We start from the raw sequence: 19211 nt of genomic DNA, 5'->3' as shown, positions 1-19211 counted from the left end.
AAATGAATGAAATCAAAATGAATTTTTGAACAAGAGCAGTGTTATTTCAGTGAGGATTACTCAAATTAAAAGGGCCATAAACTCAAGAGTGAGAGATGAACACATGGGTAATTACTATTAAACCACATTGAGATGATATTTTCTTGGTATTCACAAAGGAAGGTAACGCCATATCTCATTATTTTTCAAATCTGCCTCTAATTGCTTTATTAATGGAGAAAGAGCTACATTACTCGAACTCCTGCTGATTATTATAGAGCTGCTGTGATAGGAGACAAAATCACTAATTAGATTATGTTTGCAAACGTTCACTGTAGTGAAGGAAGCAGTTAATGTATAAACAGTACATTTGCATAATGACTGAAACTACTTGCACTGACGGTGAAAGTTTAACCTTTTAAAGCACAACTTTTCCTTTGAAGGTGACTAGTGCCTGCAGACCAGCACAGTCTCTGGGCCTGTGTGACTGATGCCTAAATAAGCTGTAGGAGAAGAGAAGTTTTGTAGCAAACTTAATTTGACACCATAGTTAGTGGCATATAAACCTAAAACAGGTTCGATCCATCCTGTCTTCTGCTTACACTTATTAGGGTTGTGGGTGGGCTGGAGCCTATCCCAGTTACCATAGGTTGATGTTTTAAAAAGTGAATAGGTGGAGCGATGACTTTAACCAAAACATATTTCTTCCTGTTCATGCTGGTTGTCCTTTTGTAGTTTAGCATCAGAGGAAATGATAGGGGTCATGCAGTCCTTATTGTGTGTGTCAACTATATCTGAAGCTAATGAGGGTTTAGGAATCTGAATTCATCTATCCAAGTGGATATCCTCTGGAGTGGAGTGGATAGAGGGCAAGTAACAAAAACAGCAAATTCTTTTTCCTAAAAAGACCATAAGGTCAGAAGATAAAGTCTCACAACCCTCTTATTAGCTTTAAATAACTTGCTTTGGGTTTAGTCCCCACTCCCTCACACTAAAAGCCTGTTAAGACTGGATTTTATTTTACCCTAATGTTATGAACAAGAGGAATGATTACTGACCCCAAAATAAAGGAAACAAGAGCCACAACTTTGCAGCAGCTAAATTGAAATCCAGGTGTCAGAGCTGCAAGCTGTAGCCTCAGAGCAAAGGTGTAAGTTTCTAAGAAAGTTGGAGAGAAAAAGGAGGAAGAGACACACAGAAGACTCACACGGAAATGCAAAAAAGGCCCAAAAAAGTGAAAGACAGAGAAACATGGAGGAGAGGCAAAGAGAAAAAAAGAGGCTGGGAGGTAGAGGACAAGGCCAAGGAAAAAATGAGAAGAGAGAGAGAGAACATCTGCCCATCTGTTTATACTTCTTTTCTTCCCCGGTGTAAATGGCAGAGGGGATGAGGCCCAGCTGTCATCCACACACACACACTCTCACACAGACACACACTCACAGAGCGCAGGGAATTCAGTAGGCAATAATAGAGAGAGACGGTTGCTAATTCAAACTAATGGAGGGAGATGAAGATGGATGAGAGAGGGAACAGGGGAGCAGAGAGAGAACTGTGCAGAGCGAGAGAGGCAGCACTATACAGAGAGAGAGAGGGAATGAAGGTGTGAAGTGAGAAAGTGATTAAATTCATTTTGGATCCAAACAACGGGAAAAAGTTGTGGTGATCATCATTTTATCACAATAATAATGCTTCAGTCAGTCATTTACATGCGTGTGATTGTTTACAAGCTAAATGTATTTCATTTATCATTTTTAATTATAAGAAACAGGATTTTGGACACTTTCTTTATTCCCTTTTAATTTCACAGACAACCAAATGTTTCCTGCTGTTTGAAGAAGCTTTGAAAATGTACCAGGATTTTTAGATCAATTCTATCGATCGATATATCCATCAGTAGTGGTCTGAGTTGCTCCACAGAGACCTCGGCCTTTCTGAGAAAACATGTAAAATTAAATTTGGCTTCTTTTTTTTAACCTGATTTATGTGCACTTCGCTCTTTTCATATTTCCACTGTGAGAGTGTCTTTTACATTTTGACATCATCTATAGTCACGCTAATCTCTCTCCTTTGCTCTGGGTTTTTGCCATGTGCTTAACTCCTGTGCTCCCCGCATACAGAGCAGAGCTACATTATGCTTCAGTCACTTGCTTTAAAACAGAAATTCAGAAACTCATCAACAAATAGTGACGTAGTTGCTGCAGGATGGTAGTTTAACTGCAAAATTATACAGGTGCTCTGCATTATTCCTTTTATATAGGAATATAACCAGAATGCAACCAGTCAGCGTCAAGATGAGTCGAGTCCTGTGCTGTAAAGAAACGTGTCAGAGACGAGCTGCAGTCATCGGCGCAGACTCGCTCAAGTTGATTGCAACTTGTTGGCAATCTGTCTAAGAGTGATTACAAGTAGAGTTGGACCACCAGTCACTTCTGATCTAAAGTGGTGGACGAGTTGGTCACTGCAACTACTTGCAATCAGTCAACAAAAGCAAAACAAATCACTGGGCAACCAAACATTTTTCCTGGTTCCTGTCATATTATACTATAGTGAGCCATTAAGTGCAGGGTACCACTAGCTGGTTGAGCTGGTGATCTATATATTGAAAGAGTACTTGCTGCACAGGCTTTAGATAAAACAACCATACTACCTATTTAATTCATGGCCTTGGTAAACATTTCCTTGAGAGTTCAGGGTCTCAGTAGCTAATTTTAAGTCTAACTAAACAGGAAGTGACGTTCAGTTTGTACATTATTGTCCACCTTAGGGTAAAAAAGGATGATAAAGCAGGGCATGCTTTACAATAGGCAGGTTATTGAGATCTACAGCCTACTTGCTGGTTTCACAACAGTAAGATGGCAACAACAAAAATGCTCAACTCAAGATTTGTAATGCCTTGCTAGCCAGTGGGTGGCTTGATAGTAACTACATCTTTTATTTACAGTCTATGCTGAACACAGTTTTGTAACAGGTGTCGTTATGAAATGTCAGCTTTTCTGTTTAAAGGTTTAAAGGCTGTGGTTACAATTTTGGAGGGCTCTAAAATAGTGGTACCCTGTCCGACGCTGTTGTAAGACTGTAACAGAAATTAACTTTTAGCCACAGTACTTTATAGGGTCCTTCTTTCCCCAGAAATGTACCCAGAAATGGATGAACCGATGAACTGTTGTTTAAAAATGAGGAAAAAAAGACACACAAACATGTATTTGTTTGTTATTTTTGGACCATTTGGAATAAAAATATCTCCATCTCTACCCAGGAGGAAGTGAGTGTTCCTGGGATAAGGAGCGTCTGACCAGCCCCCCTGCTGGTGCCCACAGCGGAGGGCCGGGAGGAGGAGGAGGTGGTGGTGGTGGAGGAGCACCACCAGTGGGAGGAGGAGGAGTAGCTGGTACTGGTGGTGCAGCGGGAGGTGCCGGGAGGGGGCCCGCCTTAGGAGCTGTCAATCAGCAACAGCAACTCCAGCAGCAACAGCTACTGGCAAACAGTGAGTGCACACATCCACGCCACGAGAGACAAACCACAAGGAAAAAAAGGACAACACACACACACACACACACACACACACACACACACACTGAAGGTGTGTGAGTTTGTGTGTTTAAAGGGTGGCAATATTTGTTAATGTACGCCATTTAATCTGTTCCCATCTCCTGTATTAACACTCTGCCGGGATTAATCAGCACACACTCTACTAAATGACTCAATTCATCAACACCACACACACACACACACACACACATAAACAGAGACACACTCATACTCCTTTTCTAACTGCAGAAGTAATATATTTACACACAAACAAACACACACACACAAAAAGAACAGCGGCGGCAACAAACACTCACATTGATTATTCTATCACTTCAATCGTCACGACAACAGCAATCAGTGTTATTGTTTCATTGGAATGAAAGCAGCCGCTGCACATTTGTGTGTGTGTGTGTGTGTGTGTGTGTGTGTGTGTGTGTGTGTGTGTGTGTGTGTGTGTGTGTGGGACAGCTGAGGCGTCTGCTCAAGTGTGTACATCTAGCTGGGAGCTCGTCTTGGAAAATAAGTGGCCTTTCTGAGGGTCAAGGGGGGGGGGGGGGGGGTCACTGAGGTTGGAGGTCAGAGGTCAAGGTTGGACTTCTAAGAGGTTTTGGAAGGGGGGTTTTAAAGGATGAATCGAAGCTAATGGATAGTCCTAACAAACACGGTGAAATGTGTGGTTGGTGATGTGCATCTGTGCATGAGGTAAAGAGAGGAAGACGAGGGGGAGGGAAAGAGGGCAAACTGAGAGGTGGATAAGAGGAGGATAAAAAGGAGAGCTGGGCAAATAAACGTAAAAGTGTTGCTAGAGATAAAGCACAAAACCTGGAGACAGGACATGCACCAGTACAGGATGTATTCAAAGAGCGCAGGCAGAGAATAAAACAGAAAAAAACCTACAAAACTGACCTTCTCTTTTTCCCTTCTTTCACCTCATCACCCTTCAAACCTCTGACCTCCGTGTTTTATTGGTCTTCCTGTCTTTCTTTCTCTCTGTCCTCCTCTGCTTGGTTAACTTTTGTTAGCGAGACATTCGACACTGAAATGACACCTCTCCTTCTCCCTCTCTCCTCAAGGTTAAGTTCAACCTGAGTTCACAGACACAATCTCAGACTGTGTTACTGTCTCGTTTTCACCATCAAGCTTCAAGTAACCAAATGTAAAAAAAAAGAGAGAGAGAAAAAGATCTCGTATGTAATATTTTACTTGGGTTAAAAAGAAAACATATTCGCATTTTCTTCATTTCATGTCATATTTCTGCTGTTACACTAGTGGATGCTCCTCTTAAGTTAAGCTGCTTTAAAGCAATGGTTTGCAAGCTTTTTCTGGGAGGCCGCACTTGTGTTGTGCCTCACCACCTTTATAATTTTTTTAATTTTCTCATTTGTTTTTATTCTTATTTTATTTTCACTTTATGTTTTTAATCCTGTTTGATTTCAGTTCTTTGCCAGGGTGGATTTCCTTGTTTTAGTTTGCTTTTTATTGCTTAAAAAATGTTTAGTTTTGCTTTAGTTTTTATTAGTCTCACTGTTAGTTTTAGTCTTTTTTTAATTATTATTGCATGGCGGACAAATGTCAGATGAACACTCAAATTAAAAAAAAAGACTACCCTCAATAAACGTGAAATTAATTTTAAGTGAATATGCACCTGAAATATATAAAACCAAAGGCTTATTTATGTATTTTAGTTATTAACCATTCAGGAAAATGTGTAAAAAGGCAAATAAATGTGCTTTTACAGATTTTTGTGTGTATTTTTTAACAACTTTTTCAAAGCAGTGATTCAGTTTTTTTAGACTACTAACTTCTCATTAAACAGTCATCAGTGCCTCATCAGACAAGTTGTAATTAAATTTTTACCAGTTTTATTTTCATATTTATTTTAGTTATGTTTTCCAAGTTCACAAAATCATTTCAGTTAGGTTTTTTTTAAGTCTGTTTTTTGCCTTTGTTAAAAGTTTTTTTCACATATAGCTTTAAGTTTTGTGTTTAGCTTTGGTTAACTATAATAATCTTCTGCTCCACAGCCAACAACTCTTACCAATCACTATTTGCAAAAAAAATTCTCAGTTTCATTTAACTGAAATCAACGTCAGCACAATAGCATCAGCAAGAACTTTTCTCTGAAAATGTAAATAAATGATATGGACTCATCTTGGTTTCACTTCCTGTCTTTCACCTAGTTATTATCCACGTCCCACCAGTGGGGTCCACCTCACAGTTTGAGACCCCCTGCCTTAATGTCAGGTTGCCTCAGAGTGAGGAGAGTTTATCCTCTTTTTGTCTCTCAGGGTTGGATCTGCCTTTTATGATGATGCCCCACCCTCTGCTGCCCATGGGGCTGCCGCCTGCGTCTGTTGCCATGGCGATGTCACAGATGAACCACCTAAGCACCATTGCCAACATGGCCGCTGCAGCCCAGCAGATACACACTCACGTACACCGTGCACCTGTCATCAAGGTAACACGACACGCAACTGCAGAGGATCCGACTGGGATCCATGAGGAACTCCTGTGTGAAAAATCTTTTACATCTTTACATAAATCTTTTATTCGAGAGTTTGTTTGCCATTACAGTGCTCTTTAGTCTTATGTGGCTACTGCAGCCCACCAGATGATTACCATATACCCTACTTTTCTAAATATTTAGGCTGCGCAATAACACAGTAGACCCAAATATAAAGATTAAAGCCTTTTATAGAAGCAGATTGAGTCCTTAAATTGTTAAGAAAAGCTCATTTGGTTTAAATTGCAGTGCAGTCAGTATCAGCTTTAATTGACCCAAGTATGTGTACACATGCAGGGGTTATTTTTCTTTTGCTCTAAATGTACTTCACATTACACAGACAATAACAACACGTACGTCATGTTTATACACATACATGCAGTGGTGCAGACTGTGAAGATGTTGGAATAGATGTTAAAGTTTCTAATGATGTGTAATGATGTATTGTTTCATAATAATAAATACATATTTTAAGTGAAAATAAATACATGCAATAATTAAATACATTTTTCAAGCAAAATATCCGGAGGGAATTTGGATTTGGGAAGCTTGGCTGTTATGTTGTCAGTTTGATATCTTTAAGTTTTGGATTTTATTTTATTTAATCAAATTTCTGACAAAATATGAATTAGTTGTATTTCTACAACAAATACACATTCATTTAATCATCTCACGTAAACATCTGTGCAGCGGACCATCCAAAGCCAGTCTTACTCAACTTTGTAATTATCAATGAAAAATTTAATAAAGTTTATCTTTATGACATGTTGAGAATGATTATAGAGAGAGAGAGCTTTAATCACTGGCAGCCAGTTATAAGCCAGTGTAACATGTTTGAATCTCTCCACTTACTTTCATTCATTGCCTCTCCTCCTGCAGGAGAGAGTGTGCGACAGCCCCTCGCTCTCCCCGTCTGTTGACGAAACCAATACTCCTCTGCAGTCGCAGCCCAGCAGCTCAGCCTCCAGCTCGCCTGAAAGACTGGGTACACACACACACACACACATACTCATCACACACACAGCAAAGAGGCAGATTAAATGCAAAAATCTGAGAAACCATGCAAAGTACTCACATTTCCGCCTCTTGAATCAGAGGATTTGCTGCTTTCTTTGTCACATCAATGTAAACTGTGTACTTTGAGCTTTTTTTAAGTGATTTGCTGACTGGTTATCATGAAAGTAAGTTTTTAAACATAAAAATAAATCTTTAATGGTTTTAAGCGTCTTAAATATGTCTAATTTGGTTATGCTGTCTTTCATTCTTGAACACAGGCAAAACATAAGTTTTTAGTAATTGTCTTACATTTTTTTAAACAAAGCAGCATGTATAGTAAAGATCTTACACACTAGACAACACACAAGTAGGAAGATGTACATGTATGCAAACACATGCGTCCACACTGTAATGCCCACACATAACCAGAGCATGCTTTCGTTCAACAGGACTGGTGTCAGCTGATGCAGATGTTGCGCTGACCAACTCTACTCCACCCATCAAGAAAATAACAAAGGACAAAGGTTGGACCACACACTCGCACACACACTTAAATATAAGTGAGGATATTCCATTACTCGCCTTAATCTAAGCCCTCTCCCGGTTACTTCTGACATCTGATAAATTTCCTCACTTAGGAGGGCTTTCCTCATCTACTGTATTCACACGCACACATGCAGAGACAAACACACACTGAGAAACAGAAGAGTCAGGATGTTCTGCCCCTCCTATTGATCACCTGTCTCCAAACCATCAATCAGATGAGCAAGGGAGGGAGAGATGGATAAAAGATGGATAGATGGATGTGGGGTGGGGGTGAGCGAGGAAAGCTAAGTGAAGGAAGCGTGGCTAAAAGGGGTCAGGAGGTCACGCACTAAAAGCAAGCAGGGCCTCTCCTTCCTCCTTCACACTCTTTCTTCTCCACCCCCCGTCCGCTGTATTTTCCATTCTTATAACACATTATTCTTGTAATTCCTCTTTCTCCATCCTCACCCCCTCCCCCCACCTCCACCTTTCACGCTCCTGAAGCTCCACTGCAGACATCAGCAGGAGTGCTACTTCCTTTAAAATCAATAAGGGCTAAAGAAAAATAGATAACTCGGTCTCGAAGATTGTCTTCTTAATCCGATATCTGCGGTGGAGTCAGGCCACGTGACCCCCCCGCGCCAGCCCTCCTTCATAAATGTGATGGTGTGTTGCCTTTTATAGTAGGCTTTGTGAACCAATCAGAACTGAGGCTTTTTAGACTGTGTTGATGTTAGCTAGTGAAAGCATCAGAATTACTTTAAGAGCTTTAAGGTTCACAAACACAATTTGTTTCACATAATTCAGTTGTTGCTTTTTATCTATCAGAGGAACTATCTAACACATAAACACTCTGCCATGTATGGATGAATATGAAAGTTTTCCCAGATGGAGGTTCCTAATACAGTTAGAAAAGTGTTGATTACAGGTGGCAGATTTCTCATAATCTTTAAAATGATTCATTTAAAAAACGCTTTTTACCACTCGGCCATTAAAGGTTGATGTTGTCGACACCTGCCTTTGTGAATACGATAATTGACCGGTTCTTATATAGAGCTTCTCTACCTGAGTTCTCAAAGCACTTTGTCCAACTTGCCTCATTCACCCATATAAGCACTTTTTTTCCTGTGCTTAAGTGTTTTCTATCTAACATTCACACTCCGGAGACCAACTTGACTTAATATTTTCTCCAAGGATCTTTAGACTGAATGAGCCCGGGATTGACGCGCCAGCCTTCCAATTATTAGATGACCTGCTCTACCCCCTAAGCCAGGGGTGGGCAATTCCAGGCCCCGAGGGCCGGTGTCCCTGCAGGTTTTAAATGTGTCCTCCTCAACATGTCTTGAAGTTCTCCAGAGGCCTGGTAACAAACTAATCATGTGATTCAGGTGTGTTGACCCAAGGTGAGATTGCCCACCCCTGACTTATACCATAGATGAATCCACTAAAAATCACAGATTTCACTAGCTGGGCCCATGTCCTCGTTTTAGGATTGACAACGTTTTAGTAGGTAAAGGTGAATGCTTGGACATGAATTGGCCTCGAAGGGGACTGGCGACGGCTCCTGGGCCTGGCAGATCCCCATGTACTAAATAGAAGTGAAGAAGTTAAAGAATTGAGTACAAGGAGGGAGGGAGGGTGGGGCGCGTAAGCGAGAATGAACAGTTGCAGAACTGGTGAAACCTATATAGATGGCAACCGGAAGGAGCGTGTTTAGAGGCGTGGTCCCGCTCCTGAAATTCAGATACATAATCTCCAAAAGTTTGAATCTTGGGTCAGAGATCAAATTTTTTGAAAATCTTGAACATGAAAATCTTCAAGAACATGATCATTCGAAAGATGTCATGTAGGATTTTCAAACTGATACAACAGGTGTATACACTAAGAACCTTGGATGAGTTTGAATCTTGGTGAGTTTAAACTCTAAGTCGAGGTCAGTGATGAAGTTTTATCAAACTATTAATGAAACGGAAATTAAATGTAATTTATTCAACTTCCGCTGCATTTTGTGTCCGTTTGCAGCGTTTTTCTATTTGCTGGTGTTTTCTTAAGTTACAGTCCGTTTGACCTCTCAGGACCACCGTAAGAAAAACCTAACTTTGTGAACATGATAACTCCAGAACAAGGCGACGTAGGATTTCCAAATTGTTACCATAGGTGCTTGTAGTAGAAACTAAAAGGGAAGCACTGACGGCCACCTTTCATTTTTGGAAAATAATGGGTGGGAATAAACCAGGTGCATTAAGTTCTAGCTACAGTGTCGCTACCAGAGATGATCTCGGCGACTCAAGACAGTGATTGTGATTCCAGAAGAGTGATTCCAGAAGAGTCTACTCTTTTACGGAGGCCGCATCAAGCTGCTTGCTATGAAGTTTGTCTGTGAAGAAATTTTTTTGAATGATGGAGCAGCCACACTCCTGCGTGTGAAAGGATGAACCCTAACCTGAGCGTCATTCTGCAGAACGCTTTACAGAACCGGGTCATTTACGCATATTTACTCGACTCTGAAACTCCCAAAGGCTGCTTTTGATGTCGGTAAATGAACGGGGTCGTCTCCTTTCCTGTCTGGAGATTTTCAGATGTGGGTGAAAGAGGGGTGACGCACTGCAGAGGACGCTGGAAAGCACAAAAAGTCCATCAAGCAGACTGTTTTTTGTTTGTTTTTTTAACAGCTTGTTGTGCTGTCGCATTTTGACATTCTAAAAAAGGACATGTTACAAATCAAGTTGTTGAGTATGGTTGGATCTACTAATTGGAAGGATGGTGGTTTGGTTCTGGTTCCTCCAACCTGCATGTCAAAAAGTCTATGGGCAAGATCCCGTGAACGTTAGATTCAAAGTTCTTGGTATGGAAAAAATGTGGCTGAATGAGCCTTTTGTAAGAAGCTGCTTTAAATTTAAGTACATTTACCATTTAATTGATGTTTAGAATTATTCTATATACGTTCTTTATACATTAGTTATAAATAATAAACAGACCTACATTTTTCCATGTATATAATGCATTCTTTGCCTTCCAGGTAAATTTAAGATTGTTAAATGCCACAAAAATCAAATATTGTACAAATGATTCACTCTAGAACAAAATACATATGTTAGGATAATTTGACTCCTAAGTCTTAAGGAGTTTATGTGCTAAAAGGATTTTATGTTTTATTTTCAGATAGACAGGAAAGTAACCTACAATATTTACTGTGTCTGTAGTGTAGTTGGTATTGTTGGAGAGTGATTCAACAAAAATTATGTATTGAGTAAAAAAACTTTTAAAAGCCACAAAAAGACACAGGAAGTGCTGCCGCTCCTCTCTGGGGTGTTAACAGACCACAATGTTCCCTGTGGCCTCGCTCCATCTGGACGGTGTAGTGCAGTAATTACTGTAGCAGAGCAACATAATAAACCAAACTTGTTATCAAAAATGACCTGACAGCGCTTCAAATCCTTGGTTGTATTTTTATTGTGTCTTTTCTTTAAATGGAAACTTGGAAGTTGACATGAAATTTCATTCATAGTGTTTTTTATTCTTTCTTTAGTAGTATGAGCTGTAGTATGGATGGTATGAACTTCAAATTGTAGCCAGCCAACAATGAATCTCTTTCACCATCTATTGATTTTTCAAAATAAAAGCTCAAATATGTCTAACACTGATGAACATTTCCTCCAGCTCCTGTTTTTGTTCCTTTACTATCTCCTTGTTTGTTCTCCTTATTTAATCTACCTTTTTTTCTTAAATCATTCTCTGCTCTTCCACCTCTTCACCGTCTCTACCCTTTATTTATTCATTATTTATTTTTTGGCCAAACATATTTTAGTGAAAGAAATCAGGGTAAATATATGAAAAGCCTGGCCGTTTTCAGTGTTTGATAATGAAAGGGGTGGCAGGGGTCTGAGTGAAAAGCAGAGGAATAAAAAAAATGGAGGTGATGAATCAGTGAAGATGGAAACATAATAAGGAGATAAAGCAGAAAAAGAAGCATTTTGAGGCTCAAAGCAGCTATAAATGAGAAATAACAAATATTGTAGTTAGTGTAAAAGGGCTTGCTCATAGTGGCAAACTTGCAGAGAATTATGAGTCGATCATTCAGAAGTGACAAAAATGTTCGTAGGGACCAAAAACAGAGCTAAAGGTGTGTTAGTACTGGACCTGCAACTGGAAGATGGTCAGTTTCTACCTTAAAGCTTGTTTCCACCACTCCAAGTAGCCAAAAACCACAAACTAGAAGCTTAACATAGAAGGAGGAACAGAAATAAGGAAATTAATTGCAGAGAAATAAGGAAAGGAGCAGGGAAGACAAAAAGGGTTGAAACGATAGAAAGGATAACCTGACATGGATTTAAGGAAATGGGGAAAAGAGTAACGGAGGGAAAAAAGAAGCATGAAAAGATGAAGATGAAGAAAAGAGATGAGCTGAGGTGGAGAAATAAATGATGAAGGAAGATCTGGGAATGATGGGAAAGGTAGTCGAGGGATGTGTGGATGAAGTGGCAGATAGGGGATGGAGATTTTGTGTGTGTGTGTGTGTGTGTGTGTGTTAGAGTGCATCTTAATCAGCGTTAATTTCACAGCAGAGTTAACCCAGTTGTCAGTGTGTTAGGCATTAAGGGCTGAGCAGACACTGTGACGCACTCACAATGAACACACACGCATACACACACAAATCAAGGATGTCTTTAATCCTTGCCAATTAGTACCCCACATGATTGTCTGAATACTAACGACCTCAGAGTGTGTGTGTGTGTGTGTGTGTGTGTGTGTGTGTGTGTGTGTGTGTGTGTGTGTGTGTGTGTGTGTGTGTGTGTGCGTGTGGGTTTGGTGTAATTGATTTCTGTGACGCTGCTTCGTTGCCTTTTATACCTTAGTAAACATTTCATAAACTTCACTCTGACTTCGTGACAAGTACTGTCGAAGGAACCTTTCTTCTTTTTTTGAATTTGTGGAGCAGGGTCCTCACAAATTAAGACAGCGTCTTAAATGAACCAGGCAGATAAACCATTTCATCAGGTCCAAAATATTTAAAGTTGCCTGCTCTGTTCACTGTTTCTCACAGAGGAGTCTCCGCTCGGACAAACCCTGCCGCCCGGGTTTCCTGCTCCGTTCCTGTTCGCTGACGGCCTGTCGTCAGTGGAGACCCTCCTCACCAACATACAGGTGTGATGCTGTTCTCACTGTCACTGTCGCTTTAACAGCCGCTGGGAAAAGGCAGCAGATGGACTCCAGGAGTACGAGGGACTTATTGCACTTTTTTAATGCTACTGCAAAGAACACTACAGCAATATTACATTAGGTCATATAATTCTTATGGTTGCATATGTTTGGAATGAGAAGCAAGACAGAATACGTGTGTGTGAATGAGAGGGAAGCAGGTGGAAAGGAGACGAGGTAGTGAGGGTGGATGAGTTTGAATACCCGGGGTCAACAAAGACAGGTGACGAACAGAGTGGGTGACGAGGAGTGATCTGAGAGAGAAAGATGAAGAGGATGTAGATGGTGGTGCTGTTAAAAAGACAAGGTGGACACGATTAGAAATGAGGGACAGCTCAGGTTGAGTGGTTTGAAGACAAAGTTTGGACATGTGCAGAGACAGTGGGTTAATGAGTTAAACAGTCACTTGAACATGATGTAACAGAGCTGATGCTTTTGTAATGAGCATGTGTATTAGCTAACTAAAGTAAGGAAACAAACACGTATGGTCACAGTCTGTAATCGTGACATTTCTCTCCTCATCTCTCTGTTTCACTAAAGAAGTCCTTGAAAAAATTAAAAATCGGTAAAAATAATATAATTTGGCAGATGCACTTTAACTTATACAAAAGAAAAATTCATATATACAAATTGGGATTTAATTTCTTTTCTTTTTTTTCTAAGTACTCCTAATTTAAACACTGACGACACGGCAGGTCCCTGTCTCATCTGCACGTCCTGAACAGTGTTAGAGGTTATAAACTCCAATCTGTGCACTCAGGGCCTGCTGAAGGTGGCTGTGGAGAACGCCCGGGCACAGGACAAACAGATCCAGGCGGAGAAGAGGGAGCTGAAGATGGAGCTCTACAGGGAACGGGAGATGAGAGAGAGTCTGGAACGACAGCTCACCTCTGAACTACAGAGCAGAGGTTAGAGGAGGAGGAGGAGGGGGGGGCATTTGACAAGTTCTTTGAAGATGAGCCTCAAAAGCAATGTTAGAACATAAAGGGGCCGTTAGAAAGAATGGAAATTTGCCAGTGAGTTACATGGTAGATACAAGACGAGCTATCTTCTTCCTCCAGCCTCCATCCAGAAGCGGCTGAAGAAGGAGAAGAAGGCCAAGAGGAAGCTGCAGGAGGCGCTGGAGTTCGAGTCGAAGAGGAGGGAGAGAGTGGAGGACGCTCTGAAACACTCGTCCTCGTCCTCCCCTTCTCCTGAGCCGCTGCACGCTGCCAACAACAACAACAACAAAAAGAACGGTTTGTTTTCTCGCCGCCTCCTACTTCTTCTTCTTTCGTCTTTTTAAATTCTTCCCTTTGTCGCTTTAGCTCGAACTGCCTGCGTTTAAAACTGCTTAAATGTTTGCCTGTTAGATGAATGATTTCCCCCCCCCTTCAGCCTCTTGTTTACCCTAACAAGCAGCTTTAAAAGCAGAGTTATAGGCTGCTGCTGTTTTTCTGTCGTCCTTCCATAAAATTCGGAATAATCACCAGCAGCAGTAAACGTGCAGTTAATCTGTCTGCGTGGCACCGCTGCAGAAAAACAACGCCAGCGCAGTTTGCAGCACTACGTCTCGTAGAAGCAGCTCCACGTTTGCTTCAGGTTGGTGCTCCTGTGCAGGCCGATGGCAGTGACTATGCCTGTTTATCATTAATAAGGAGAAAAGAAGCATAGCAACGCCCACCGATGTGATTCTCACGAAGAAAAAAGTTTAAAAAAAAAAACACTGTCTGGGGCTGGACCCTCTGTGGATCCGGTTTGTCTTTCACCTGCACGCAGTTACAAGGTGCTGTTTGTTTTTTATTGGCCGACCCACTGAGACTCTGTCTTGTCTTTGTGTTACAAACCAGACGCTGCTGTAGCCGAGGACAAACCTGAAGTTAATGGGAACCAGCAAGACAACGGCGCTGTACAAGGTATCCACACACACACACACACACACAAGCGCGTGCTCATTCAGACACAGTCACGCCGATACACACACGCGCAAACAACATGACGCAAAGTGCCATACGTTAACAGATACACACATGGCAGGCACATGTGTGTGTTGGGGCCCATTTGAGATCAGTGGAGACGTTAAGCAGGCGCAGTGGCCTCCCTTTGATGTGCACCTCAACAGACACGCATGTGACGACGAATGTAAATATTTCACAGAGCTCATGTTTAAGTGTGTGACGGCTGCGTGTCAGTACGCAGGGCTTTAAGCTCTCCGTGCTGGAATTCCAGCGTGTCTTAGATTTGACAGTAAATAATATTCATGGGAACTAATCCTGCTTTTTTTTTAGCTGTCCTGTAGAAACACATTTTTCTATAAAAAGACTAAAAGAACATGTCATTGAGATACCAACAACAAGAAGAACAGAGTGACTGAGCTACTTGGCAAAAGCGACTTTGTATCAAGGCTACTTGTTTGGTTATTGGCCCGTTACTCTGCATAAACACTGTTGGGAAACCAACTGAGCAACAAACACTGAAAATTATACTTGCCAGCCACTTCTACTAGCAGGCTGGAGCTCCTTGTACCTTCAGAACTGCCTTCATTCTTCATGGCGCACATTTGACAAGGTTCTGGAAACATTCCTCAGAGATTTTGGTCCATTGACACGACAGCATCACACAGCTGCTGCAGATTTGTCAGCCACGATGTGAATCTCCCACTCCATTTAAAAACTTCTTCACCTTAACTTTATTTCAAAGTTCTAAAGCCTACCCTGACCTTAATGGCTGAGAACTTGCAGGCTTTCAGCAGGTCATCTTGACTATGTCTGCATACCTGGTATGCGATTGGCTGATTAGAGTTCTGCATTAGCAAGTAACTGACCAGGTGTATCCAGAGCCATTAAATGGAAGAGTTACGTCATCTCCGTTCATTCCAGTGGAGTTTTGTTTTTGTTTTTTTTTACAGCAATGGCAGATCCTGAAGCCTTGCAGTAGTTCTGAAAGTTATCAAAATATGCTAGGTGCGCGATAAAGATATAATAGCACAGAGGTTTCATATGCAATGTTTCAACTGCCTTCTGCACACCCGTACATGACCCACGTGACAACCCTGAATTCTGAACCCCAGCTGACACAACTCTGACTTACTTACGGGCTCTGGGTGTACCTGACAAAGTAGCTGGTGAGTGTACTAAGTGTATTTGTGTGCACATCTTCTTGTACTTCCATCTTTGTCTGGATCAGTTTAAGGTTTATAAGAAATGTATAAAGTTTTAGAACAAGATAAACAATATTTATGGATTATTTTAAAATCAAACTAAAGGTTGAACAATTAAGAAAATAGGGACATGCTTATTAAAAAGCCTGTCATAGCAGAAGGTAGCTTCTGGCTGGGCCCGGTTCTTCCACATGGCTCTTCCTGTCATTGGGGACTTCTTTCTCCCCACCATCACAAAGAGCTTATTCGGGGAGGCGGGGTAAATACAGAAAGTAAGAGGAAAGAGAGCAACAACATTAGAAACATCCTTGACGATCTTTTGGAAATTGTTTCAATTTTCAAAGACAAAGGACATTATTTAACAAAGATTTTGCAAAGTGAAGCAAAGAGAAAGATCAATCTTTAAGTCAAAACTTGCATTTATTCGAGTTTGCATTTCTTCAAAAGTAGTGAGCTGTTCAGTGGAAGACATTTTAATAGAGTGCAGACTTTCTTAACCCTCTGATGCATGAATTATGAAAGCCTTGGTCAAGATTTTTTTCTTAAGTGCTTTTATTCTTCTCAGGACATGAAAAAAAATGTTCAACTCTTTTTTCCCCAAAAATATGTTTTTTTATAAAGTTATAAACTTGTCCACTCCAGTGGACTACATGCGCCTGAGCACTTAGCATGAAATACTGTGAATTTACTATAAAAATTAATTACCTTGTGTTCTATTGTAAATATACAAACACTTGTTTGCTTGTATCCTTTGAAAAACATCTCAGCAATTTTTTTGGAACTTTCAACTCATAAGGCCCCAATGTTTAGACGTAAATAACAAAACCAATCAACAGTCCTAGCTGTGAATCCTACACCTGAATATGGCAAACTATCTCCAACAAGAGAAACATTTTTGAGTCTACACAGTTCTATAACGATGCAGGACAGTATTACCAAGCCCTTAGTAGCATGCTGGAAGAAAACACAAACTGACATCTTAGTCTCTGCATCTCCAAACACTTCTGTGTTCATCACACCTAGGCTGTCCGTAGTTCCTATGTCTCTGTTCTGCTCTGGCACCCACTCTCATCATCACTGGACTTATCACTGAACTCATCATCACTGCACTCATCAATGAAATCATCATCACTGGAGCTGGATGGAATTTCCTGGACTATTCTGTACGCTGCCTTATTCTTTGCTGCATTTGAAGTCTACAAAATATGATAAAATAATTATTATAGTAACTCAAACTACAGCTGATCTGCACAGAAATATACATTTTAAATGAGTAGCTTATAAATGTAACAATTATATGCTTACTTATAACCAAAACAGTCCCAAAAGACAGTGAGACAATTTATGACTTATGTTAAAAAAATATAGTGGGTAATGCATGATGTCCACTACAGTGGACACATGGTTAATCGTAGTTTTCTACATATTAGACATAACAATTTCTTATTCCAAACAGATAATATCCTTCCCTAGATGTTACTGCATATCATCATATTTTTTTTACCTGTTGGGCTCTTTTAGCATAGAAGGATTGACAGGATATGCCAGCAGTGGTCGGCAGGGGTGACAGTTTGTCTGCCATCTTTGATTCAGAGGAAATTTACTTGCAGTTGCACTAACTGAACACTGAATTGACCTCAATGGAGCATGGCAGCAGAGAGCACTCTAGAGGCTAATATGCAGTTCCACCATAGAAACCAATGCATTAAAGAGATATGTACGTTTTAGTAGCTGTCCACTCCAGTGACCACTATGCATCAGAGGGTTAAAAGCTTAGTCATTTAGAAAATTCTTTGTTATTACTCACAGCAAACACATTTTAAAAGGACTGTAGTAAGGTTAATCAGCATATTTTGAGACTTGCAGAGACTAAACATATGGCGAGTTATTTTTAGATGCCAGCAGCACTTGGTTAAAGAAAAGATCCAAGTCTGGTTTAAAGACAAATTCCAGAGTGAGTTTATTTATATTTCACTAAAACCACAGTCGTGTCTAACCCGAGCAAAACTGATTTCGTGACCTGCGTTTAACTCCAGCCTGGGCTCAAATGAGAGAGTCGCAAGCTCTGCACTCCTCCTGACAACTTCAGTTCAAGCTGCCTGAAAGTGAGACGACAGTTTAGTCAAATAGAAGTTTAAAGTGGGATTTGGCAGTTTAGGAAAAAGTGACATGCCTGTTTTCTGACCAGTGCTACTGCTGCCGCTCTGGGGGTTACTACACTTTGTGGATTTAGCCAGCTCCGTTCTGTGTTGTATGGGGGGAAAGCTTGTTTGCACCACTGTAATTACCCATCCACAAGTCAAAATTTCAGGTTATTATCTCAAAGTTTTAACTTCCTCACTCTAAATTTTGAGATAATAACCTAAATTTTCAGCTTATCTATGCAAACAAGAAACAAGCTTCCATAACTGTCATACTGTCACTGGACTGTCGTAGTTTCATGGCTGCTTTCCGGCTTAAAATGAATAAGCAAATGCCATGTAAAAGAGCCAAAATGGAACTTTAACAACACATTATATAGCCTGTCTGATTAATGTAACTCGTAAATAAATGGCAATACTCGTGTGGGCTTTAAATTTCTTCCACTTTGTTAGATTAAGTTGATGAGCAGACTTTATCCTTAAAAGCACCAGGACATCCTCTGCTGCCCTGTCCTTCTGGCAGCTCTCTCCATCTTTAAAAGTAAAGTTTACATCCAGTAATGTTGTAAACTCTCTGTAAATACAGCTACAGTGCCGCTGTGTAGCAGAACAGATGGACACACATTTGTTTGGTGATGTTTGTTGAGTAGATTAGATTTTTTTCCCATTGAATTAAGGCCTCTGCACATCAGGCGCATAACAATTAGGCAAGCTAAAAATGTTTTAGACTCACCTGTTAATCACACGAACCACGTGATGTCACCGGACAAATTCAGAATAAACAGATATGGCCAATCAGACCACTGCATTAGGCAACAGGTGTGCTCGTAGCTCAAAACATGCAACAGTACTGATTATACCTCTCAAATCGCTCTCTGCCTCCTGAAATGTGATCCCAACTCTGAGCTCAAAGTGCTCCACTGACATCCTGAAATATGTACGAAAGCTTCAACTGCTGGATCAAGCCATCAGATTCTCCCTGCTGCTGCCTTCTCCTGGGAACTGGATGAACCCAGAATCTCAATTTCTTAATTTTCTTGTCTAGAACCATCAGGACCATCTCATTAATGCTTGATGTCGATTTCATTTTTTTATTTGTGTGCATTTTTGATGATGAATTTTTAACAAAAACTAACACTTTTGAACAACTTTGGATCCGAAAAGTTCAGAATTTAATATTCTTGTTTTTTTCACAATG

General features: G+C 40.6%; 1 protein-coding gene across 2 annotated transcripts in view; it reads left to right on the top strand.

The window, feature by feature from the left end:
- dachb (dachshund b) overlaps positions 1-19211 on the top strand; it is a 116161-nt gene that overhangs the window by 88057 nt on the left and 8893 nt on the right. The window contains exons 4-11 of one of the 2 annotated variants that reach the window (XM_086275604.1): positions 3236-3463; positions 5799-5968; positions 6893-6998; positions 7459-7533; positions 12579-12679; positions 13494-13641; positions 13795-13971; positions 14563-14628. In XM_086275604.1, the coding sequence (XP_086131730.1) occupies positions 3236-3463; positions 5799-5968; positions 6893-6998; positions 7459-7533; positions 12579-12679; positions 13494-13641; positions 13795-13971; positions 14563-14628 (1071 nt within the window). Of the gene's footprint in view, positions 1-3235; positions 3464-5798; positions 5969-6892; positions 6999-7458; positions 7534-12578; positions 12680-13493; positions 13642-13794; positions 13972-14562; positions 16346-19211 lie in introns of those variants that run through there. The other variant, XM_086275597.1, reaches the window with a different exon arrangement.

Source organism: Aulonocara sp. 'chitande type north' Nkhata Bay, linkage group LG3, assembly GCF_057382095.1.
Source record: "Aulonocara sp. 'chitande type north' Nkhata Bay isolate Kocher_YH1m ecotype deep benthic linkage group LG3, A_spYH_male_GT1.1, whole genome shotgun sequence".
Lineage (NCBI taxonomy): Eukaryota > Metazoa > Chordata > Actinopteri > Cichliformes > Cichlidae > Aulonocara > Aulonocara sp. 'chitande type north' Nkhata Bay.
The sequence above is the reverse complement of the archived record's forward strand: the minus strand, read 5'-3'. Positions and strand labels throughout refer to the sequence as shown.